This window comes from Neopsephotus bourkii, unplaced genomic scaffold (assembly GCF_033783945.1).
Source record: "Neopsephotus bourkii isolate Nb327-2 ecotype Australia unplaced genomic scaffold, CSIRO-AGI_Nbou_v1 NB_228, whole genome shotgun sequence".
Taxonomy (NCBI): Eukaryota; Metazoa; Chordata; class Aves; order Psittaciformes; family Psittacidae; genus Neopsephotus; species Neopsephotus bourkii.
In genome coordinates, this window is record NW_026900738.1 from 125,761 (window position 1) to 152,551 (window position 26,791).

General features: G+C 40.2%; 1 protein-coding gene across 2 annotated transcripts; it reads right to left on the minus strand.

The window, feature by feature from the left end:
* Positions 1–5,544: 5,544 nt before the first annotated feature.
* REEP5 (receptor accessory protein 5) lies at positions 5,545–26,554 on the minus strand. 2 transcript variants are annotated; one of them, XR_009724064.1, is made up of 6 exons: positions 26,384–26,554; positions 26,095–26,188; positions 13,704–13,842; positions 9,404–9,572; positions 8,939–9,043; positions 5,545–8,021 (listed from the first exon to the last, which is right to left on the minus strand). XR_009724064.1 is itself a non-coding variant. In XM_061344492.1 (5 exons), the coding sequence occupies exons 1-5, from the start codon at positions 26,499–26,501 to the stop codon at positions 7,972–7,974; spliced, it is 570 nt and encodes a 189-aa protein (XP_061200476.1). In that variant the 5' UTR covers positions 26,502–26,554; the 3' UTR covers positions 5,545–7,971. The 2 variants fall into 2 exon arrangements, 1 of the variants encoding a protein (XP_061200476.1); XM_061344492.1 differs by lacking the exon at positions 8,939–9,043.
* Positions 26,555–26,791: the final 237 nt, after the last annotated feature.

Consider the following 26,791-nt stretch of genomic DNA (forward strand, 5'->3'; position numbering starts at 1 on the left):
AGCTTTACTTTTCCATTCTATTTCAGATATCTGAGGCTTACAGTATTTGGTAACTTAAAATTTTATTTATTTATTTATTTTTGTGTCCCACACAGGGACATAAAGTTGCTTGAAGAAGGTGAGTTAGTCGCAACAGCTATCGAGTAGCAGGGCTCCTTCAGACTAATTAAGAAATGTACTGTGCAAGTTAAATGAAAGAGAGTTCAATATAAGGAGACTGAAAAAGAAGCAGCAGTACCTGTTTTGAGTTTAAAACAAAAAGCTCTGCATGAGTTTTCTAACACTTACTGTATGAAAACAAAAGTCACTTGAATGTTTCACAGATTACTATTGGAAGCATGTTACAGATTATTTTTGATGGATTTTTCATGTGCCAACATTCTCTTTCAAGACTTCTCTCGCTTGTCTATCGGGTATGCTATACCATGGCATCACCTTTTTCCCACTTTAAAGAGGAACAACATTCAAAATGCATTCAGATATTTAATGATGATTCTAAAGTAATGAAACTTCGTAAAGTCCTTGATGATATCCCAAGTTACTTGTCTTTGTACTTTGAGTTTTCTTATGTTTGTACATTTCTTGTTGCACTCAACTGCAGCTTTTTCAAATGGATGGTGAGTTACCAGTGCCCCTTGAAGCTGATGCAAGTAGGTACCCATAGTGCAACTGCATAGAGCCCCTGATTTGTGACTAGTTCAAAGTCAGTTTTATTTCCTGCATGTAATGCTCTGTGAGTCTGGTTCTTGCATTGCATTGTTCACTCAAGGGGGACTGCCGTCCTCTACTAAGTCCGGAAGTTGCCATGGCAAGTTCCTGAGTCCAAGCCCTGTACTAGTGAGATAGTAGCAGTATGTAGGGTTTCTAAAATGGAATGTCTTGGGAGAAGAAGTCATGTTTTCTAAGGCTGTAATCGACCATGGTTGCATATAAATGTCTGCAGGTTTTTGTCTGGCGATGCAACAGTTCATGCATTCTATGTTTGGACTATCTGAGCTTGAAAATGCACCTAAACTTTGAGAAGTTAGTTAAGTGGTATTTCTGTGAGTTGATAGAATGCCATAGGGTAGGAACAGCAGGAACAGATGCTATCTGAAGAGGGGGGGAGGGGGGTGTTAGCAGAAAACAGAGTGCTGAGTAACTTTCCTGAAACTTTATAGAGTGAGAGCTCTGTGAAAGTTAATTGGTATGAGGTTACTCAGTTAAGTGGTGGGGAATGTCTCTAGCCAAGTCCTGGTCATGTTGTGCCATCTGAATCAGTACTCTAAATGAAGTACTCTAAATCAAGTGATTAAGTACTCTAAATCAAAGCTTGAGACTATGGACAGATGAAAAATGTGGAGGTTAAATCCCACAGGATACCTGTTTACACTGTTCAGAAATCAAATACCTTGCAAACTTGTCTGTGCTATGTTATGAATGTTGAGAAAGAATCTTGGTGGCATTGCTTACCAAAATTTCCCAAGGAACTCAAAATAGTAAAGCTGTTTTAGAGTGTAAGGATATTACAAAAAAAAGACTGAGAAGGATCTCTGGAAAGAGTAATACTGAGCTCAAATTTATGAAACTGTGATTTAATCAAATAATCAGAGCTCTTCAGGTATTTTGGTTAAAGCCGATTTATTTTTTTTTAAAGCAAATTGTGCAGTGCTGGGCAATCAGAAGATTACTGCCCTTAGAGGGCTGAAATCTGATTCCTGCAATGCCTGCCTGCTTAATCCCCCATCTCTGAATGAGTTCTGTCTAGTTTTAGTGTAAGTACAGTATGTGAGCAGTATTTGCTCTTAAATGAGGCATCACAGAGTTAAATTGCCCAGGGAGGTTGTGAATGCTCCATCCCTGGCAGTGCTCAAGGCCAGGTTGGATGAGGCCTTGGGTGATATGGTTTAGAGTGAGGTGTCCCTGCCCATGGCAGGGGGGTTGGAACTTGGTGATCTTAAGATCCTTTCCAACCCCTAACCATTCTATGATTCTAAACGCAACTCCCATTTTCCTGCCAAGGTTAAGCTTATTTTTCTGTAGTTCCTGTTTTTTTTAATAAACTGAGTTCCTTTTTTCTTTAAAAAGGCAGGTCAAGACAGTAAAGTTCTTATGATGGTATTCCCCCTTCCTCAGCACCCTCCCCATCTCCCTTTCTTCGCTTCACTTCCTGGGAACAGCAAAGATAGAGAACATTGCAGGACTCGCTGAGTGGAGATGAGGCAGCTGTAAAAATACAGAAATACTGCAACTGTCAGTCTCAATGCTATGAATAAAAAAATCGTTTTGAGGGAAAACAGGGTGATAATGGACATCTTTTTATGTCACCTGCCTTGCTTTTACAGTTCTCTGAGAATCTGCTTAAGCAGTTTAGTAACTTTCCTAGTTACTAAAGGAGCACTGGTCTGTAGGTGGCAATATTAACAAAGACGTGTATCCCTGAGTGGGGTTACGCTGTATCAAAGACAAGAGTAATGCGGATATTGATCTAGTGTCCCTACAGAATTGACTAGCTGTTTAAAAGTATATACTTGTTTTCCTGTACCGTTTTGTGGATACCTAGGCAAAGATTTCACATTTGAAATGGACGTGTGAGCTAAGAATCCTTGTAACAATCCTCGTCAGTTTCTGTGTCAGAATCGTATGGGGACATTGCTCATTAAGCAGATCTGAAGGTACAGGCAATTAACAAAGGAATTAGTAAAAATGAAGTTTCAAAACTGTTGTCAGATGTGTCAGGGCATATAGCTGCTGTAGCAGAAGCACAACAATCATTATGATTTCAAATGTTATATTGAAACGTGTTTTAACATGGGAAAGGACAATAATGTATGGACGTGTGTAGTTCTCCACATTCAGCTGTAAAGTAAATTTCTCACAGACCAGCTCTGCAGAAAATGGCTGTTCTTAAAAAGCTTGCCTGGTGTGCATGTTGTTCCTTGTGTGTGCTTACAAGTTACAGCCTTCTAGCCAAAACTCCCTTTTGGAGCATCATATACATCTGGTGTTCGTATACTTCAGAGCATAAAAGATGGTGTGGCTCCCTTGTTTCCTGCTGTTTCTAGCTGCAGAGGTGGCTGTGTTGGAAGAGTGGACTATTTCATTTGGAAGGGATTTACAATGATCACCTAGTCCAACTGCCTGACTGCTTCAGGGCTGACCAAAAGTCAAAACATGTTGTTAAGGGCATTGTCCAACTGACACGCTTGGGGCATTGACTGCCTCTGTAGGATAAGAAGCCTGTTTTAGTGCTTGACTACTCTCATGGTAAAGACGTGTTTACTGATGTCGTCTGAACCTCCCCTGATGCAGCTTTGAACCATTCCCACATGTCACTGAATACCAGTTATTTAGCTTCTTTCTGTTACAGACTGCCCTGTATGGGGTTAATTCACCTCTTAGGATAAAATAACCAGGCTTTTCAGAGAGTGATTTTGGGGATTTTTTCCCCTAAAGAAAAAGGACAATGCAAATACTCTCTTCATGTATTGCTTTAGAACTTTTAAGCCTGTTGCATCATTGTAGGGACAAAAAAAAAAAAAAAATGATGAGGAAAATGAGTATTCATCCTTCCTGGTTGGCAGTTTGCTCTGACCAAGCCATATTTAATATGTTGGGTGATCAGTCAGCACACATGCAACTGGAGATAAGGTACAGATTAGATCTGGTAAGAGCTAAAGATGGGAGGATTGACTATAACACCTGGTGTAAGGGAGGTGGGAGAAAGGTGACCATCATTGGTAGAAAAGGACCTGGGAAAGAGCAGGGAACACTCCAGATAGGAACAAGTTGCCTGCGCTGTAGTGCTGTTTGTTTCTTATGAAACATTATGTGTGCCTTTTTCCTCTGTATGAAGATCTGTGTTTTTTATGTTGTCTTTTTCCCAGATAGCAAAAGAGGATGATCAGGGGACTGGAGCATCTCCCATACAAAGACAGGCTGAGAAAGTTGGGGCTGTTCAGCCTGGAGAAGCTGTGTGGAAACTTCATAGCAGTCTTCCAGTATCTCTCTGCCAGAGGGACTCTTCATCAGGGACTGTAGCAATAGGACAAGGGGTAATGGGTTCAAACTTAAACAGGGGAAGTTCAGGTTAGTTATAAGGAAGAACTTAACTGTGAGGGTGGTGAGGCACTGGAACAGGTTGCCCAAAGTAGTGGTAAATGCTCCAGCCCTGGCAGTGTTCAAGGTCAGGTTGGACAGGCCTTGGGCAACCTGGTCTAGTGGAAGGTATCCCTACCCCTGGCAGGGGGTTGGAACTGGATGACCTTTTTAAGGTCCTTTCCAACACAAACCATTCTGTGATTCTGTGAGTTTAGATATACCTAATTAAAGGCTTTAAGATGTATTCCTCCTGCAAGGATAAAGCAATACAGAATGGTAGGCATATAAAGTGGCGTGGAATTCCATAGCCTTGGCAAAGGTGGTAGCTACATGGCCTTCCAAAAGATGCTAAGTTCAAAGAACTGCATCTTCAATTATATTTTACCTGACCAGTTCATATAGTCATCTAAGGAACTACTCATCTAAGGAACTTTTTCAAAGGTCTTCCTTAGTGGTTGTTTTTCCTCAAGCACTTTTCATTCCATCACACTGGATGTAGCAGTTTTCTGGAAAGACAAGACTGACATTCAGTTTATTTGCATGGTTGCCAGATATGTAGTTTATAGGAAATACTAACAGTCTACCATGACTTACAAGAATTTGTCATTCCATTTCTTTAAAACTCTCTTCTTCCTCGTTTGCGTAAGAAGTTATTGTTGATTTGAGTCTGAAATGGGGGTGGAAGGTAAGAAATTAGTTGAGTATTTTTGTGTTGGTTCTCAGACTAGTTAAATGGAGTTGACAAGACTGGAATGCAAACTCAGACACCTTCTTAAATTCATCAGATGAAAAAAAGTTTTGGGAGTTTGACATGAAAAATTTTAATCCCATCTTCCACTACTTTAAATAATTTCTGTTGTTAACTGTCTTGCTTCGGTTTTAAGAATTCAGTTTCACTTGTGGCACTAGTGGTGATGTTATCATTGTGGGTTTTTTTAAATGTTTTTCTGAACTTTCCTTTTTGCTGAGTTTGGACATACGTAGGATAAAGCAGAAATGTCCTGCTTATAGTGGCAGCAGAAAGAACTGTAACTAACTCCCCTTCCTGCCATTAACAACAGCCGTATTTGTTTAGGTCATTTATGGAACACTAAAAAATCAACAGGCCAGAGAAAAACTTTGAAATCCCCATAGTTTACCATTTTTCCTCTCTCTGTTTCTAAACACTAAATCTTAATGACGCCTTAAAGCCTGCAGCTTGCAGCTGCTCATGGTGCTTCCTGTTGGAACAGATCTGCATTCCAAACTCTTTGGTTAAGGCCTGAAGCTGTAAAACAGCTTAGTTGCTCCCCAGGATCTAGTCCTGAAGCAGAAATGCTTCCTTCAGGCTTTGAGAGAGCGCCACAGTAATGAAGGCCGGGGGGAGGGGAGGGAAAGGGAAGCAAGCATCCTGTAGAATTAGGCTGTCATTGTTGAAGTGTAAGATTCTTAAGATCTTATTACTGAGGCATTATACCACTCACATAAGAATCTCTTTTTTATTTGTATCCATTTTTATTTAGCATATTACAACTTCAGCAGACACATGGGAGCGTATGTGCATACCAACATCTGCACATAAATATTGGTATGATGACAGTGAGAAGAACACAGATCAATGGGGCCAGCCCAGTGGAGTTTCTTGCAGGAAAGAGTAACTTTTCTGCTTCAGAAACTCGGTAATTTCTACTTGCATCAAGGCAAACAAGATCACGTTTTGTTAACAGTGTTCTACTAGAAGTAGAAATCTGACAAAGAAATACTGGAGTTAGCTGCTTAGGTCAAGAAATACAAAGTTGTAGAGACAAGAATGTGATTTTAAGCCTAACTTTTAAGTTCTAAGAAGAGATGTAAGAAAATATTTTAACACTTACCTAGAAATATTTATCCCCATTAATACGTGAAATGTTTAGTAGTATTAGAAATTACAAGTGAGTTCTGCTTTTGCTACAGACCCCTTTAGGCTTGTCCAACATTTATCAGCAGCTTTTAAAGAAGCATGTTACATAGTATTCCATACTTAAATCAGGTAAGACTATTAAGCATTTTTATTTATTACTTATGTTTTCAAGAGTTGAAGCTAAATTACACTGGCCACATGACCTCTAAATACACACCTTATAGGGTTTAAAATACAGCATTAGGACTTAAGTATGGCTTACAGAACAGTGCAGTGGATTTAAGACAGAGAAAAGCAAGACGAGATTAATCCACTTCTATGGTGGATTTTCACAGATGTACAACTTTGCTGTAAACTTTTATTCCCTTCACCACATCCAGTCATAATAAAAAGTCACAGAATTATTAGCTGTGATTTTTTTTTCCTTCGAACAACAAAGCTTATGCTGTCCTACAAAAAATGATGCACAGTGGGTCTCAGTTCACTATCCAAGGTTGCAGCCCTAAGCGCTGTGTTTTCCAGCGTAAAGCTTGAAATGTTTCTTCGTAAGACACTTCTACAAATCTTCAATACAACTATCAAATTTGAAACTGCCTGCAGAGTTCCACTAACTGGTGCATTCTTTTGCAGTTCTCATGTCTGAAAATTTACAGTGAATGTTTATATACCAATTTATTGCAGAAAGCCAAGTCTTCAAAAGTATACTTTAAATCTTTTGAATATAAGACTCTGGACCAGAAATCACTTTTTTGCATATCAAAACCTTAAACTTGCCTTCTCTGTGTTCTGTGAGTTAAGAAGTGTCATAGTGTTCCTGTAGGCTTTAAAGAAATCTCAGCATGGAGATGAGAACTGTGAGATTTCAGTAATTCATGCTGAATCTGTTGAAAAGTCTGCAGTGTGGAAGATTGAATACACGTTTGTATCAAAAAAAAAATATTTTCTATTGATTGCAAAAAGCCCTTTATTCTCTTAATAACCTTGGTGGCATTCTTACTGATTGGTCAGGTATATGTATCAAGCAGCAACAAAGCATCTTCTTCAGGAAGTTTCAGTGGTCATGAAAAGTTACTCTTAGTACAGTCAGAAGAGACTGCAGATTTTTATGAGCAGAAGAGGCTCCTGGAGGCCACAGTCCATCCCATTAATGATGTGGTTCTGCAGACTGGCACTCAAGGCAGTTAGTATTTCAACAAAACTTTAGGAAAAAGTGTTTGGAATAGTACTGCTCCTTAGTAAAACGTAGTTTTGATTTTGAAAGTGATTCTGAAAGGCACTCTATTAGATGACAACTTTATTTATCAAGAAGAGGCAAGGAGGTGTACTTTAGTCATCTTGTGCTAATCCTGTGCAATCTAATACATCTTTTTCTGGCAAATTATTTCACACTAATATAACCTTGATCACTTGAATGAAGTTATTCTTCCCTGTATTTAGTATCTATCCATTTAGGAATACACACACTTTACCAAATACTGTGTTACAACAAAACATGCAATAGTGAGTAATTTCTATCATCAGGTGCCTAGAACATGTAATTTCATCATTTACAACTTTGGTGGAATGGAATACATCCATTATGCCATCTCTCATAGTAATTCCCTGTATGTTCAAGAAGACCCATTCAGACCAGTATTTTTCTTATACACTAGCTTCATGTTACCAGATGCACGACAGTTGAAGCATGATGAGTAATTACACACACAGAGACAACTAAAGTGCAGAGCCTGTGGGATATATACTTTTTATTTATGTTAAAGCAGAGAGATTACTGAAAGATTTCTTCTGCATGAAGATAAGTATGTTCATTAAGCTTCAGATGCTGCCTGCTGCATTGCTTTTAAATAAAAACACTTTCTGTCAGACACAGAAAAGTGGTAAGCAAACTTAGGACATACTCCTTTAATATATCAAAAGTTTCCAAGGCAATATTATTAAGATGTATACCACAGTTTCCAGTAACATCAAGCTTCATAAAGGAGGTGGTAGGGAAGCTTTATCCAGTTCATAGCTTAGGTGCTCTTCTTTTCTTCACCCAGTAAGTTCACTGTTGCTTTCTTGGCTGCAGGAAAATAAAAGCAAGTTTAATCTTAGAAGCCACTAGACTAAGTGGTTTATTCAGTGTTCTGGAGCTACATTAAAAAAAAACAAAAAAAACCCCCAAAAGATACCCTTTTAAGTCACAAATGAAACATCACAATCAAAGCTTTTGTATACACATACAGTGATTATGTAAAGATTTAAAAAAATAAACCATAAGCAAGGATAGAGCAGTGAACAGCACAGACTTGTTGATGTAACAGATGTCAGTCACACAGTGCTTCTCATAAGGTTTAGGACATACAGGTTTACAGCAAGAACTGTACTACCAAGATGATGAAATAGGGCTGGAATAACGCTAATCTCTGTGTGTGTGTGTACATGTATACCTATGTGCATGTCTTAAAAAATATATGTATGTGCAAATCCTTATATGCAAAAAGTAGAAAAAAGAATAAGTGATGGAATGAGGACAGAAAAATCCCATGTACAACATGGAAGATTGTTACTTAAGATACATGTTTAACAGCGATTGAGGAAGGTCACGCAGCAAAATTTCCAAGCATAGTTGAAGAAGGAAGATCACTTAAGCACTGACAGGAAAACTGCTTAAGTTGGTAAGAGGAAATGAGACTGCATGCATCATTTGGGAGAACAGAGACTTAAAAGTGCTTTGAAATACCTTACAAATTTCCTTTCAAATTAAATTTAAATAAGCCTTTGTTTTAGCTACTTAATATACTTCCCTCTGTTAGTCATACAACTATCATCAGACATTTTTGAGTATGAGGGTCCACTATAGAATGCAAGTAAATAAAAGCAAAGATTAAGCAACCTACAGGCTTACTTACTCTTACCAAATAAAATCCTAAGTAATTTCTTTAAGAGTGGGCTCAGAATCCTTTGATCTCCAGAGGAAGAAGAAGTACAAAAACTTACAGATGGGAAAACTTCATTTCCCATGTTGCTGTTTATTGGAGTTAAAGGATTTGCTTTACTACACAATTGGCAGCTCTTCTATACTTCCAAAGGTCTTCCAAATACCTGGTAGTATAGAAGACAGTAACTTAATGAGGCGACAATTAACTCAAGCAGTAACTGTATCTGTGGAAGGTATCTTCTAAGGATGTTTGGTCCTACCTCTGTAGAGAATGTTAATAGTGGTATGTACGGTGGGAACACACTAATTAGCCATGTTCTCCAATCACAGATCTTGCGTTCATTCTAGCATATAAACTCCTATAAATATCCACCACAATCCTCCTTTCCTAGCATCATCATCCAAATTTAACTTCTCCATTATAATTTTTATCATCTTCTTACATTTTTCCCCCTAACTCTAATTAGAGTTGCCCTGGGAAATTCCTCCTGTTTGATGTGATTAGTGAATGATCTCTTCCTCACCTTCCTTAGCGATGGTATCTGCAGTCTCTGCAGCCTTGTCTTTCAGGTCTTTAACAACACTGTCAAGCTGAGCTTCATGCTTCAGGAAGAAAGGCCGGATAATTCGATGATAGAGAAACTCTGCCCCGTTGGAAGCACTTGGAGCCATGCACCACAACAGGAAGCCACACTAAAAGGAATAACATCTGCCTAAGTAGAAGAAATGAGTAGGAGACAAGGCATAGTATGCCTTCCTAACTGCCACAGACTTGAGCATATTTACAACAGTACACCATCCCCTTAATTTTTTATAGTTGCAGTACAGTAAGTATGCACATCGGTATAGTTACGTTCAGCGAATCTTTATATCGGAATAATTTAATGGGTACTAACAGGATAAAGGAGGGCTGTAGCAGCAAAGCAAATCTGGTAACACGTGTATCAGTCATAGAATCATAAAACAGAGTTGGAAAAGACCTTAAGGTCATCCAGTTCCAACCCCCTATTATGGGTAGGGACACCTCAAACTAAACCATGTCACCCAAGGCTCTGTCCAACCTGGACCTGAACACCTCCAGGGATGGAGCATTTACAGCTTCCTTGGGCAGCCCATTCCAGTTCCTCACCACCCTCACAGTGAAGAACTTCATCCTTATATCCAATCTAAACTTCCCCCTGTTTAAGTTTGAACCCACTACCCCTTGTCCTACCACTACAGTCCCTAACGAAGGGTCTCTCCCCAGCATCCCTATAGGCCCCCTTCAGATCCTAGAAGGCTGCTATGAGGTCTCCACACCGCCTTCTCCAGACTGAACAGCCCCAGCTTTCTCAGCCTGTCTTCATACGGGAGGTGCTCCAGTCCCCTGATCATTCTCGTGGCCCTTCTCTGGACTTGTTCCAACAGTTCCATGTCCTTTTTATGTTGAGGTCACCAGAACTGCACACAATACTCCAGGTGAGGTCTCACAAGAGCAGAGTAGAGGGGCAGGATCACCTCCTTCGACCTGCTGGTCACACTCCTTTTGATGCAGCCCAGGATACGGTTGGCTTTCTGGGCTGCAAGCACACACTGAAGCTGGCTCATGTTCATTTTCTCATCGACCAACACCCCCAACTCCTTCTCCGCAGGGCTGCTCTGAATCTCTTCTCTGCCCAACCTGTAGCTGTGCCTGGGATTGCTCCTGCCCAAGTGTAGGACCTTGCACTTGGCATCGTTAAACTTCATAAGGTTGGCATCAGCCACCTCACAAGAGTGTCAAGGTCCCTCTGGATGGCATTTCTTCCCTCCAGCGTATCAACCCAACCACACAGCTTGGTGTCATTGGCAAGCTTGCTGAGGGCGCACTCAATCCCACTGTCCATGTCACTGATAAAAGATGTTGAGGAAGACTGGTCCCAACACGGATCCCTGAGGGACACCACTTGTTACTGGTCTCCAGGTGGACATTGAGCTGTTGAGCAGCCGATCAGTCAGTTCTTTATCCACTGAGTGCCCCATCTATCAAACTGATCTCTAAATCTTTTGTGCTTCTACGCTTAACAAAAAACCCCACAAATGCACTATAAAAGAGAAGGTCCTTGCCAACCCTAACTATTCTACGATTCTATGAAAACCTGATTAGACAAAACATCAGTCCCTCTAACTACTTCTAAACTATGCGGCACATACCTGACTGAAGGGTCTAGGTCCGGAAATCACTAAAGTCCAGCCAGAACAGTATCATTCTCCTCTCTGCCTCCCTGCTTTGAAAATGCAGCAGGAAAGAATGCGATTGTGTGCATCCCAGAGCTAAACTGACAATGGAGAAAGATACATCCATACTACAGAAGGCACATAGACAAGGGTAATGCTTTTAGATTGCACAGTTTAGGTATACGTTTTATAGCACCATCTTATGGGGGGGGGGGAGAGGGGAAGGAGGTAGTGGCAATGAATAGCACAGTCTGTGGAGTAGTATTTCTGCATCTTACAAAGGGGATTGGAAAGACAGCTATTACATGTATTACAAATATCTGTCTTTACTACTGAAGCACTTCTATTTCATTTCAGTTCTAGTATCATACACAGTACAAAGATGATTATGAAAAGATGATCAAAACATTTAAAGGACAGGAAGTGCCATAACTAACCATGCTCAAGCTCTGAAAGCATATACAGAGACCCTTTACAAGATAAAGCTACAAAAAAATTAACCAATTTTTCTCAGCAATTGCACAGTTCTTTCCAGACACAAATAGGACAATATTATTTCATGTCAAAAGCCTCTCCAGAAAAGGCAGAACAGCGTTTCACAGACCACCTTTTCTCAAAACAGAAAACTATCCCAGCCTCAGCCAAAATGTGCTTTGTTTTGATGTTAGACATGATTAAATGTTTGAGAATTTCCATACATTTCTGGGAGAAGAGGGAGAGAGGGAGAAAACAACAACTCAAATCCTCCTCCTGAAATACAAAACAAAAAAGCCCGCTGCAAAGACAAGAAAAACTAGAACCACCACACAATTAGCTAATTTAGGTACCAAAACCCAAACTAATAATTTAAACTACAATAAAACTATAATCAACTTGAAAGTCTTAATTTAAATACAGTAGCACTTATTTAAATCTTGTATTTCAGGAGTTTTCCAGCTTTCAAAGTATATCTACAGCAGCTAAAGAGATGTTTCAATGCAAGTGCTAGACTTTCTGAAAGTAAAAAAAAAAATATATAAGCAGAGTCTTATTTATTTATGAGGTTTCCAGTACACTGCATAGTGCAGAAGCATTTCCTAGAAACCAGTTCCATTACAGTATGCTTTCAGATTTTCACTGTGCCTATCAGACATTTGTTTTCTTCCCCTCATACTTTTAATTGCCCACTGTAAAAATGCAAAGATAAAACCACATCCAAATATTTGTTTTGATATTACACAAGAAACTCCTAAATGACTATTGAACCATTACAAGGTGATTTAAGTCAAGAGAGGTTATTTTAAAAGAAAGGTTCTGACTTGAGTTTAACAAAAAGGAAGGGGGAAAGTAAGACAGAATAAAATCCCTTTTCAGTTATGAAAACTGCAGTCTCCTTCAGGCAAACCTTCCAGATATTTTGGAATATCTCTGTTCTGTTCTTCCTCAGATAAGTGATATTGAATGTTCTGTAGGTATGATACCTGTAAAATTTTGGCTTTGTCTTCACTGCAGTGCACACCACAGTAAAACTGTTCCCTTTGATATGCATTAGTTGAAGAAAACACCTACTGTTTTTTGAGGAGATTGCTACTCCTTTTTAAGGCCATTTATCATTTCTCTTGGCCTAGAGAAAATCAGTTATGGTATATCTGCAACTGGAGATATATCCTGACCAGCTGTCACTCTGAAAAGGATCGCTGATTCCCAGGCTTAACAACCACCTTCTACAAAAGATTTTGCTACGCCCATTTACTATCGTTTTAGGCAAGCTTTAGGATTCTTCAACTATCTGATCATAGTGTCAGAACTGAAAGACTCAAAGAGGACAAAGAAATGTTTTTCAAAGCGTCCACCAGTGAGAATGCCTACCAGGAACATTTCAATGAACTAAGAGAGATCATTCAGCATGCAGTAAAATCTGGCACTTCTAAGTAGCAACTGATGCAGTATTATTAAGGAAGGTCTGAGAAAATAAAGGCAAAAAGTGATGGGATATCAATTTTCAAAGCCTTCCATTATCTGAACTTAGTATTATGGAACAAATAAACGGGACTATCTGATGCTGGTATCTTTCATTAATAACTGAGAAACATATTTTATTTCCTGTTAAAGAATACCTGGCCAATTACTGATAGTTATTCAAGTCGTCCCAATATATAAAAGATATTACTTAGTTCTCCTTTGTTTTGGGAAATCCCTCAGCCATAAACCCAACTTCCTCTGAAACTGAGAAAATTGAAATTTTCCTTTACTGGCCTAAGAACAAAGTCAGTCATTTTGATTATACAGGTTAGTCAAGAAAAAAAAACTTTTACACTTATAGATTTATTCTCACTTACTACTTTTGAAGTGCACCAAAACAGATGTTTATATAAATTTTCTAGGTCACATACCACCCTTTCTTTCCTTTTAAACATTGCAGACCTTTCCCTGCCACCCATCCCAACTTTCCCTCTAGCCTCACAAAACCCTCAGTTGTAAACAGATCACTTTCTTAGTGATAAACTACACGTAACCAGCATCTTAAAATATGGTCTTACCCAGGAATGATTCCAAGGGAGTCTCCTGTCATCTATCCACTCTTGAAGACATTAAATTAGTTATGTCAAAGGTCTCATTTTAGAAGAGGGGTCACATGAGCTAACATACCTTTATCATGTAGTAGAAAGGGAACCAGAACAGAAAGATATCAGAAAAGAATTCCACTATGCTGAAAACACCATATACAACCCAGTAAGTCAGCCACTGTGTGTCATCATCTTTGTTGGGACTTTCAATAGCCTTGATTCTGCAAGGAAAACAAAACAAATGAGCAGATCAACAGCATCAGTGTCATCTGTAACAGTGAAGGTTTTATGACTCAGCTTTATTGTTACATACCGATCGTTATAATTTCATTACTCTGTATGCTCTACAGAAAAAACAGTATGCCCAAGATCTTTGAACAGCAAAGCTTTTCCCTATACATCAGATATCAAAAAGAAGATACTCAAGCTAATTCTAGCTCTGTGATTACAACACAAAAAAAAAAAACAAAACAAACAAACAAAAAAAACCAACACCCCCCCCCCAAAAGAAAAACAGAACAACCAACCAAACAAACAAAACCTCAAAACTCCATGAAAATGATGACCTTGTTTATGAGACAGTTTGTAAGACAGAGAAGACAGGATAATCTTTGACCAGGTCCAGTTCTGAATGCATTCTGGAAGTCCAGACCAAAAGACTATTGTACATCAAAGCATTAGTGACCCATGTAAGAGTTAACCTGAGCGATCCCTGGCCTGTGCTGCACATACAGCCTGGCTTACAGGCCTGTGCTGTGCTGCACAAATTCCCTGATCACAGCACAAACCCAGTAAGCTCACCAAAAGAGAGAATTCCCACAGCAGCTCTCACTGGGTACCAGTAATTATACCATCTGCATGGCATTGCCTGTACCTAACAGCAAACATTCTCTTTCTTTGACAGTAGGAATGATGAATAGAGTTGTCTTGAAAGAAAAATCCTACAATAGCTTGTATTATCAAAAGGAGGTAGCCTTGTCTACAGATTAGGTCTGTTGTTGCATGTGGATTGGAAATCCATTCAGTGCTGCACAACTTGAGGTTCCCAGCATCTACAGGGATTTATGATTGTCTATACTACTCTCTGTTTCTTTACAGTGTTAGCTCTAACAAATATATTTTAAATGAAGCTTTAGGGAATCTGAATGCAGACCACACCTCCTGGTGCAGACAGCATCTAGATAAAAATTTTAAATCTAGTTCAGTGTTCCATAGTGTATCTCATATACTTATAATGTACGAGCTGGACTCTGCTTTGCAAAAGTAAACTGTAAGATTTGCTTTAACTTCTAACGCAAGCTTTTGAAGACCCAAGTGTTTCTTGGTCTTGCCTACAGCAACTCCCAGGCTGTACAGCAAGGATGCATCTGAATTTCCAATGGTTTTGCTCTATAAATCCATACCTACAGAACTTGCAGAACCTACAGAACTGTAGACTACGGTATTAAAATCAGGGTGGAGCAACCTCTAATAAAGTCTTGGGCTTCCTGCATAATGACTGTTTTTTTGTTCTCCAGCTGTTAGGAAAATGCAGTTCAAGTTTATACAGTCCTAAAAATATTAAGTTGGAAGAAAGACATACATGTGCTTCCTTCTGTAAAAGTAATGAAATGGAGACTCTGGACTTGCTATGTTCCTGATTAGCAAGGTAAGAAGTTTTAGATGGAAATGCTAGCTACTGTAAGCCTAATAATATGAATCTTTTGATTTCAGATGAAAAGCATTTGTCCTCTCCACTCATGCTGCAGAATTAATCTGTAGACTTGAGTTTAATGAATTTAGGTTTAATTCTTTTATAACTTATTCCTTTAACATCACCGATACTGTTGCAGAAGCAGCCTCTGTGGAATATATCAAAGGTGCAGTTTTCTTTTAGTCCATAAAAAAGACCAAGAGTTAGGGTGGTTTACAAAATGGAAACCATATAGATGGCTGGCTGCGAGTACGCTTCCTGGTCTGTGAATTGAAACCCTTTGAATCAGTCAGTTCCAGTATCTGTAAATTAAGGAGGTAGGGGAAGAGGAGAAAAAATATCCTATGACATGTCTTATGTTGTAGCAAAAGCACTAGCAAAACCCATCAAATACGAGAGAATTTGTGTAGCCTCTGGACTGAATTACTTTGAAATGCAGTATGAGGATCTTATACTTAATGTATGCATTATTTCCATTAGCGTGTGGCTAGCCAGGAAGGTTCTGCAATGAGAAAAGCAACAGCCCTTGCCATATCCCATCATGCACAATAAGGCACTGTTACTGAGGTGGATCAACACAACCAGAAGAACAGGTTTTCTACAGGTGGACACCAGCAGGTCTGCTTACTGCTGTACCAACAACACAGTGCTGGGAAACAGTAGTCCAGGCAACCTGCTCAAAGGCAGTGCCAACTTCAGATGCTTCTGCCCTCCCACTATGAACCACATTTCTGCGCCCCCACCTCTCAGTTATTTCAATACCACCAGGTGAGGGGATCCTACAAAAACAACCCCAAACCAAATCCCCCCCAAAACAAAACCAATCAAACAAAACAAAAACAACATAGGAGGTAAGGTAGAGGGCTATTAATCTATTTTCAGGGTCTGAAATTCTATTTCTGGGCGGAAAAGAAAATTGCATTTCTGGGGGAAAAGGAAAAGTTCAAGTGACTAGTACAGAAGTTATAGTAGTGGATAAATGGAGAAACAAACTAATGGCAAAGCTTCTCAATGTTAGGAAAAGTTTGCTGTAGGTGCATCAGGTGAATTTCTCTGGTTCTGCTGGTATCTCCATTTGAGGCATACAGGAAAAGGCTCTTTATACCACAACACACATGCTAGCTTGGTAGTTGTGACAGAACCCTTTGCAATGAAACCACTAACAGTCTGTTTTCCAGTCATCATCTGAAGCCATCCATGGATTTAAAGAAGCATTGTTTAACTTTTTTTAGCATTAGTAAGTCATCTTAGCAATCATGAAAAGCAGTTTTCATAAAAAGCTCAGAATCTTCAATTTTGTGGCAAAGGGCAGACAGCATATCACTTCTTATTTTGTCTCCTGTAACAACGGATGGCCTTTGAGAGTTCCTAAATGCAGTGACACGTGTGTGCTCTCTTTGAAGGCTCACCATCTTCTCTTTAGCTCCTGAAGGTGATTACTTGGAGGGAATACACAAAAAAGACACCTTCATCGTCAGTCACAAGCAGCAGTACAGTTAGCCAAAACCCCACCTCATTTAACCATCTGTATACAGCATTAAATCCACATGTGATGCTTTCTTGTACACTGTAGGAAACAGCACATATCCCTCCTTTTTTGTAATGGTCTGATCTAGGTATGCACCATGGGACAAGCTCAGGCGGCAGCCCTCCACCACACCTGCTAAGGGTCACTTCTGAAGGAAGAGCAAACTGCATTTGTTAGCAATGACTCCCTCCAAATTAGTGGGATGGAAGGGAGGGAAAACCAGAATACAGCAAGGCCATCAGTGAATCAAAGCTCTCACTGAAGGCAAGAATTTTACAAATTTTCTGTCTCTGAAAAGGAAACGTGTGCCTCAGCTGAGACTGACAGTGGAAATTCAATCTAACATGTTCCTATTAAAAAAGAGGGAAAAAGTTATCTCCATCCTTTGCTACTTACACACTATTTAAATACTAAGTCATAGAAAATAGCCCTTATCCAAGAACAAGTACAGGAAGTTATGCAGAGTATCTGAATGGATAGTGGATTAGGGTTTTTTTTTTATCCATTTGTAACCCTAATTGGACTTTTACGTTTATATGTTACTAGGTAACGTATTCTATATGTTATTAGTATATTGCTCTGTACAATACATCAACATATATGTTACTACAAACCAAGAACATTTTATTCTTCTCCATGTTATACCATGAATCAATCAGTCTGATATTCAAAATACAATCTCCATCAATAAATGAAAAGATACAGATCAAGAGGCTCTGTTGATACAACCAGCCTTAGAACAGCCTTCTTCTAATGGTTATTTATGAGTTGCAAGAACAAATAAGTCAGTCTCATTAGTACATAACATTAAGATTTCCTAGCGAGGGAAGGAGCAGCCAAAGCCCACACCTTCAAAATTAAAAAATATATACTGCTAGTTTTTTCTAATACTGATTTGACTGCACTCCGTGCTAATGACAAGTAGTAACATGTCCCAAAGGATTTTGTATCGTGCTTACACACTAACTGTAGATTACTTTAAAGAAAGTCTCAAGCAATTACATACAGTAGTTCTGCCTATTGGGAAGTAAAAGCAGTCACTAGGAACAGTTTCCAGTAAACTCAGTGGTAACTAGCACAACTCAGTTATTTTAACAACAGATGCCCACCCAGCAGTGAAATAGCCTTTGTGGGCCAGCACTGCAACTTGTGCAGACAGATGGGGACCTAAGTAAAAACCTCATTTTTAGCCAGATCTGCTCCCCAGTAACTCCACTAACTGGTAATGCCAGCAAGAAAGAATGGATGCTCCCCAGTAGCCCAGAGCTCATATCAGCTACATGGTTACAAGGGCCAGCTCAATTTTGACTGTGTGAATCCCAGAAACCGTCAAACTGAACCCTAGATCAAGTATAGTTACTTTATCCTCTTACCTGATAGTAACAAGATACTGGTCCAATTTCAGTAAAGTTACCAAGCTGAATTCTTTCACTTAAAGCATCTGACTAATTTCAACCAAAAAAAATCAGCTCTTACAAGAAGAGACACTCCTGAATTAGCTCTGGCATTACAATTTTTAGAGTTAATTCACATGTAGAATACTCCCAGAATAAGAGCCTTACAAGCACACCATTTATGAGTTTGGGGTGGCCTGTTTTGGTTTTTTTTTTTGAGCCCAGTTCACATGTGCAATCCACAAATAAACAGATGGCAAATATTCTTGCTTTACCCTCATTTGAAGTGATTGCTCAAATCCTGCGAAGTACATACTGATTCTTGTATAAATAAATTTACAACTTTAAAATAGATTAGCCTCCACTGAACCCAGTGCTCATGTTGTAGCTAGGGAAGACTGGAAAATTCTGTACATCCTGCATTAACTTTTCTAGTAAATGCTGTACTAGATGAGTAGGCAAGCATATTTGTGACCCTATTAGCCAAGCATAATCCCTTTTTTTCCTCATTTAAAGAAACTCTAGTTCTAGAGCTTATACTTGCTGGTCTGCCCCAACTCTTCACAGCACATCGCAGTAATTAAAAAATAATCTATTTCTAGCTATCTGTTCAGACATCCCTGTGGCATCAGAACTCCACTGCAAGACAGACTTCCTCAAGTTTGGTGCATCCTCATTTCAAACTCACCATGGCAGGCTGCCTCCATGACATCTTGCATCATTTCAGTGAAACAAGTACCTGCATATCTGTATTTGTTTTACTGTTCTGTCTTACACACTTTCACCCATCAGTTAAAAGCCTTCAGTCTTCCATCTTTCTTCCTCGTTACTGACTTGAACAGCAGGCATGCATTTGCTAATACTGAAAACATTTTCCTGCCAAATGCACTTATGTGACTGCTGCAGCATGATTCTACCATCTCCCCTCTCTCAAAATTTTGTGTATCCAGAAGACAGCAGCTGACAAATCCAAGAAGGATAGCAAGGGGTGCTCACTCTCTGTGCAGGGACAGATATTATTAGAAGACAACATATGACAGGTGCTCCAAATATGACAATATGATAGTTGCTTCAAAGCAAACGGAGACTGAAGGAACAAAAGGACCACATACTACTTGGCTCACCAGTGAAGGGAGTCTTACATACTGCATGTTAACTTGGCACAAAGCTAGATTCCTGCCAAAAAAACCCAGCAACCTTCATTTCCTTGCTCTCTGCTAGTTCTTGACCTGCATCTTTTGCAATAAGTATGCATAGGGTCACATGATGAGTTAGCTCCCCAGTTCTGACTCAGATTAAAAACACCTTTGCCTAAACATGCATTCACACAGCTGGTTTTTGCTGCAATTAACACACGTCAGTGCCTCAGTCCAGCTTGCTCTGCTACATAGGCTGGGCAATGCAGGTGGTGCTGTGCAGCAGGAGCTCCAACAGCCTTCATCTCTCCACCTCTGGAGAAGCCATCCATACACTCTCTCTGGAAAGGGGATTTCCTCCAAGGGCAGGGAAAGTCACTGGGGCCTTCAGCAGTGCTCACCTCTCTTATGTAGTCTCAAGCTTAGCTTTACCAGCTGTTGTCGGCTGTACTTGTCCACATCAGCAGTTAAGACCAGTACTGCTACACTGCCTACTAGAGCCTAAAACCTGTTCTGAAGTCTAATCCCATCTTGTACTACAGTCTAATCCCATCTTGTACTACAGAATTCTTCCAGGTTGTCTTTCCTGAAGATACTGAAAAAGAGAAGTGGCATGTAATGAGGGAGCTTTGGGAAAAGCCACATGCAAAGGATCCACAACATGATTCTCTACTAGTGACAGCCACTTTTGTTAGGTGGAAAAAAGTATTTCACATGCTTTGGTTGCCTCTCCACAGCTGTTCCTGTTAGGGGTGCAGGCCCAGAGTTCAAACAGTACCGTTGTAAACAAATGAGAAAAACTGGGCCCCTGCTACATGCTTACAACAATACAGAAAGAAGAGAGTTACATTTTCCTGTCAGCCTATGCTGCACTGTGAAGACTATAGCTCAAGCATAATTTTGTTACAGCTCAACTACAGGTTTTCATTTCTGTTTACTCCAATATGGGCAAAAGAATTACAGTACTGCCTGAATTTATACAAATGTACACTAAAGCATGAAATTACAGTTCAGTGCTTTCAGACCTGTTTTGGTAAAATGCTGTTTCCATGTAATCACTATGTGAGGAGGTTTTACAAACTAGAAACAAAGGTCCTACAATTTTAATTACTGACTGTAACTTAAAAAATGTCTCATCAGGGAACAGGACAGAGATTCAAGTCTCAGGCTCAGGACTTGCTCCTGGGTTGAGGCTGGTCTGCAGAGACCTGAAGTATTTTATGTGTGCAGTGCCAGTTACTAAGCTGTGTAGCAACAAACTTCTGCAATTTCTCTTAAAAAAAAAAAAAAAGAAAAAAGTTTTATGTAGCATTCACAGACCACCAGATGGAAGTTTCTATTTCTTTTCCTAACAGCTGAAGGAAATGCTTGCTATGCTCATCTAAAATTGTCCACCTTTCTCACTGTATGCATAGTAACAAGTAGATTTCCTTTTGGGACAGCAAGCTGTTGCTAGCTCTCCCGTGTCACAGGTAGTCTCAGCTGTGAAAAAAGACTTTGAAAATGCAACTGGAATACATCACCAAAACAAAACAAACAGGAAAACAAGAAATGCAACTACTAACCACGGACTTTTTTCTTTTTAATTTTTTACTCCAAGTCGCTACAGGTCAATACAGTAAGAGACAGGAGTACGTGCAAGGTACAGTACTGCAGTGTATCTTGACCACGAAAGTCTTTAAAATGCCTTAACTTATGCATCAAGCGTATCTGCATTCCCTAAAAATATTATCTATATCAATTATAAACTGCAAACCTTTCAAGAAGTTTAATTCAGAATGTGGATCTACCTGTAAAACAAAGACATTAGAATTTTTTTACCTAAATTTAGGACATGGAAGATATATTTTTCCTACAGTAATCATAATATTAAGAGTCTCTCTTGTATCTAACCACTTGCTATCTCTTGAAAGGAGAGCAAATCACTTGTCCAGCCCACAGCTAAGAGAGCTTTTAAAAGGCACTCTGAAACTTGAAAAACCTGAAAGACAGAAAAGAAGTATGTTTGGAGGAATTCATTTTGCAGAACATATACAAAAAGTCAAAATATACTTTCTAGTGTCTGAAGCTCCATGAAAACAGTGTCAGAGAGGAAATAGTGTAACTGCAGCTGGATTTGGAAACTTTCTACTTATATTCATATTAAGCATTATGAATCTGGTTTGATACACTACATCTCTCAAATTGCTTTTATGAAGCAGCAGCTTTAGAAAATTACTTATGAACATTAGCATATCATGCAACATTTTCTATAAGGGGAAAAATTAAGCATTCTCCTCAAAACTTGCTAAGAGAGAGCAGATGTGCTGTGCTAGCTCTCCACAAATACAGGCATGACTTACGTTTTCTAAATAACTGTGACCAAAGAAAAGCAGTGTTCCTGTTTCAGAGGTATGGAAGAGACAAATGAACTACAGGACAGGCTCAAGACACCACAATATTCAAATAAAAACTTGAATTAAGCATTTATACTTATCTACAATCAATCTAGACTGTTTCCTGTTTGTAAATGCTGCTCTTCAGCCAAACTGAACTAACAGCATAAAATTAACTGACGTATGACTGTACTATATTGCTTTTCTACCCTGAAGACACCAGTAATAAGTTCAGACATTGTACTGCCCAAAGCTGTTTTCATCTTTGTAATTTTTAAATCCAATATGACAGCACTTCTGAACTTTCCAGTCCTTTGCACACATTTCTTAGTCATCAAAGGCTCCCATCATCCTGCTTGTGTGCTCTCTCTTACATTTTTTTTGAAGCAGTTAACCACCACTGGCTATGGGTGGAGCTATATTTAAACAGCTAGCTCTGGGCATTTTGAAGAAACAGTGAAAATATTTGCAATGTTATTTATATACTGCCAACACTCACTTCCTCCATCTACTAGTCTGAGTATCACCTTGTGCAGTTAAAGCTCACTAGAAGTATAAAGAGTTGCTTCTATTATCTGTGGTAAACTTTTCAAAATGGGTCTACTGCAAATCCAAAAGCCTGCAAACAAATACGAGGTTTCAGCTTAGAACTATTTAGTCTATTCCATCACCTAGCACTAATCAGAATTTTAGGGACTAAGACTAGCGTTTTATGACACACTTTAATCCAGACTGTCTGACTTACTGGGAAACAGACAGGTCATGTTTACTTGGAAAACTACTGCTTAATTTCACCGACATTAGGGACCCTTGCTGGTGACATGGCATAGAAGATTTGGGTTTTTTGAAAGATTCTGTACTGATAGAGAAGACACCCCGCTGTGCATAAAACCACTAAAGACTTACAGAAAGCAAAATTGAAGGTTAACATAGGGGGAAGGAGAAAGGAAATGGTAGCTGTGCCTGCCTGAAACTGTAACAGGCATTAACCTGGGAGAATTATGCAAGGCTGGACAGGCATGTATCTCTGCAGCTGCAAAAATGCCCTTGTTGTATGTGTAAACAGGCTGAAATCTGAGCAGAGCATCCTTCTCTGGATTTCTTTCCCACATATATTTTCTTTTAGGGAAGCACTGAGATTAACAGTAAATACTGTGACCAAGGTTACCCAGAATTAAAATCCTAATAAAAGACATTTATAACACGCCTAAAGGGTTACTCATCTGGTAGCTTTCTGCCATTTTAAACAACTGTAAGGACGGAAAAAGTGATCTCTCTTGCAGAAAACAGGCATCTGTCCCACTCCTTCATGAGTGGCTTTTTTGCCAAATAGAAGCCTGACCGAGTACTTCTTTACTTTTCACATTAAATTCAGTCACTGACAATGTGGAAATGATACACTGATCTAACAACAGAAGTAAGCTTATTGGAGAAAAGTAGTCTGCTTTTTTTTTTTTTTTCCAGTACCTGAGACATTTCAGGCTTGGATCCACTGTTAAAACACCTGCATAAATATCAAACTAACAACCTGCACAATATTTCTGTTTAGATCTCCAGACCTCTTCCAGAAGTCACAGCTTTTACAGTAAAAGCTGTCTGAAGGTCTTCGCAGCTCATGAGAACAGCTGAAAGCTGTTTTCTGCCCAATGCTAGGAAGCAAATCTCACTACTGTTAGTTCATACAGCAGGCTCTTCAGCAATCTGTTCAAGGGGGACAGGCCAAACAGAAGAGAGGAATAAACAAACCACCCTGGCTAGTGTTCTTTAAGCTTTGGCTCTTGACGGTTGACGACCATGGGGGGCATCACTTGGCAGCACCCCGATTGCAGTATACAATCCTGAGCAGCAAGAATGAAAGCAGGAATCACTTCCGGTGATTCAGCTTTATCTCCTTGCAACTTAGGCCAGCATTAGGATAGAGATCCCACAATAGACATAGAGAGTAGCATGGTAGGACCAAAACAAAATGAAACCCATGTGGTCGAAGAAAGGTAATCACCAAAGAGGATTCTTGCTCTTTTTCATGGTCAGGCAGTCCATACTTGACCCCAGACTGAAAGCCATCTCAGGAGACGGCGGACTGATTCCCTAACACTTCACAGGCTGGCAAGGGCTGCTTATCCTGAGTTCACACACCTCACTCCTAAAAAAGGGAAGCTGAACTGGACCATGAAACATATGCACTGGCACATGTCCTCCTGTGTCTTCTCTGCGCCCACACTGCAGGCTTGCAGGCAAACCAATGCATGCTGGAAAACACTGCAATACTATGTACCTGCTCTATACTTGGGAAAGAAGAAAGAGGAGGGGATGAAGCCTACCGGTGCTGTTAGCAGGCTGCTTCATGAGCTGAAACAACGAATGACACTGGCATGCAACACGTCACATGCATTTTAAATCAGACTTTCATCCAAGACTGTAATTTTGTCCTCAAAATATTTCAGCATTAAAAAAACAGCTAAAGGAAAAGCAGTAACTGAGCATGAACTGGAAAAACACATGACTACTGTGTCAGTTCTGTTTATGTAAATAATATCTTTTTTTAATTTAATTAAAATTTGTAGCTAAGGACAATGGCATATGCACTCCTTACTTAAACAACCAACCAAAACAACCACAAAAAAAAAAATCCCACCCCACAATACTAACATCTGGGAGATAAATTTTCGCATTAAGATACATTTAAAATCACCTTCCACCCTAGAAAACAGTAAGAGAAAAAAATTCCAGATTTGGAAGGAAAAAAGAAAAGGGAAGATAAAACCCCATTCTTCATATTTGATTTACTACTGTCTGTGAGGCTTCATCTCCTGGTCTTTCTTCCTTCCCAAGTACAGAGCAGGTACATAGTGCTGCAGTGTTTAACATGCACTGCTTTTGCCTGCAAGTCTGCAGATGCAGTGTGGGTGCAGAGAGGACACAGAGGGACGTGCTTTAAGGCTACACAGATTTACGGCAACACAGCTCTCTCTCTCTCTCTTCATTATCAATTTTTTCATTGTAGTTGCATAATGGCAACTGTTATATTTAAAAATATAATCCCAAACCAGTTTTAAAACAAATTAAAAAATTTAAACGAGATTTTAAGAATTGTCAGTTTAAAAGTAACCTAAGTCAGACAAAATAGCACACAAAAATTCCTACACAACTATCAGCTTTGTTGGCTGATTTTCACTTTCAGATTTTAATGAAAAAACACCTTTTAACTAATCTTTTCACTAAACATGCATTACAGAAATTACAGAAAAAGCCCAAGTTTCTCCAGAGTTCTTGGCCTATAATCTCCTAAATCAGTACTCACCTGAAACAGCATTTTATAAAAGCATTTCTGAGTTTTAAGCATCACAACCAGAACATATTTCAAGAAAGTCTACAGAAAAAAAAAAAACCAAACACCTAAAACAACAACAAAGAAAACAACAACAACAAAAAAAAACCGAAGTGGAGGAACCTGGTTTGCCCAGGAGCTAGTTTGCGAGTTACTTTTTTAAAAATGCTGGCTGTATCTAAATTTATGCAAAAGGCAAGCACTGTTTTTCAACAATATGGCAGTGTAGCTGGGAAGGACTTCCATTTTATAAATTGTTCAGCTACACAGGTTTTTACTCAGTACATTTATGAAGTCTTCTGGAACACACTCCATTGTGGTTTTACCTAACAGGAAATTCATTTTGGTCTCACAACAGCGTAATGACCCTTGAAAGAGACCAAATATTAAAAACGCCTTAAGGAGGCTTTGAAAAATTAAGTATTCTTAAAGTCTTTTACCCCAAAAGCAGCTGCAGTGTCTTCCTTTCCACCTTCTCATCAGTGAGGTGGCTTTGGAGTAAACAACACTAACGCATCTGTCTCTGGTCCGTTAGTTACCAGTGCTTCGTACCAAACATATGCTGACACTGCACCACTACCTTCCTGCATACCTGAAAGTGTCCTCAAGCTAAAAATACCAGTGTGAGTTTTAGCAACTACCATTCCAACCATTCTCCCTCCTGACACTAGCAGCAGCTACGACACAGCAATCCACCTTCTTACTTAGGGTGACAATGCTGAGAACGCGAAAACATAATGCACCTCAGGAACTGGTTTTCAAGTGTAGAAACTACCCAACGTCTCCCATCTCGTAATTTATTACACAGTACTTGCCAGATGGAAGAAGCCTCGTTCTTTACTCAGCACCTTGCGCCTATATATTCTAAGGGAAAGGGGTGGGCGGGAGAAGCATTTTTGACCGCGGTCCACCGTGACCGCGTTCCAGCGCAGGGGAGTGATTTTACACCCTTGTTCCCTCCCGCAAGAGTTAACACCCGGCGCCACAGCGGCGAAAGGGGCAGGAGTTGCGACACTCACGACACGTAGGCGGGATAGACGAAACCGATGATGTTGCAGAGCAGGGAGGCGCCGTAGCCCACCACCAGGTACACGGCCACCGCCCCGACGATGGCTGCGCGGGAGAAGAGAGAGCAGACAACCATTAACGCTGGCAGCTGGCTACTTGCTCCACGGCGCCGGGGGGGGGAGGGCCGGGAAGGCCGTAGCCACTGCCATCGGCCGCTCCGGTCACCCCATACGCGGCGACCTCAGACCTCAAGCGTTGAGGAGACCCGCGAGGCCTGGGGGTGGAGCGGCGGGAGCTCACCGATGGCAATATAGGCGCGGTTGACACCGGTCTTGCTCTCGATATGCTCGAGCACGGCGGTCATGCGGTTCTTCTCGTGCAGGAATCGGTGGAACCGCTCCCTAATCCCCGCGATCATGGTGAAGCCTCCAGCTCTTTAGCCGCCACCGCCCCGGCTGCACTGAGGCAGGGCAACACGCTCCGCCTTTGGCGCTGTTCGACCGCCCACCTACGGGAGCGCTGGGCGGTGGCACCGCGCCCTCTGACGCCGCCGTCGCCTTTCGCTGGCGGGAAGTTCCTTTCCGCAGCGGGGAGGTGGCGGGGAGCAGCAGGTAGCCATGTTCTGCCGGCCCTCGCAGCCGCTCCACGAAATGGTGGTGGGGGTGCCGCCTGGCCGGAGCGAGCCCTTTTTGTTCCTGAGGAACCCTG

Excerpts from the sequence above, each read along its gene's own strand:
- REEP5 (XM_061344492.1), bottom strand. The coding sequence starts at position 26,501 with ATGATCGCGGGGATTAGGGAGCGGTTCCACCGATTCCTGCACGAGAAG. Across the intron at positions 13,843-26,094 it reads GTCTATCCCGCCTACGTGTC|AATCAAGGCTATTGAAAGTC; the intron begins GTGAGTGTCGCA and ends TTTTCCTTGCAG. Across the intron at positions 9,573-13,703 it reads CTTTCTACTACATGATAAAG|TGTGGCTTCCTGTTGTGGTG; the intron begins GTATGTTAGCTC and ends TATTCCTTTTAG.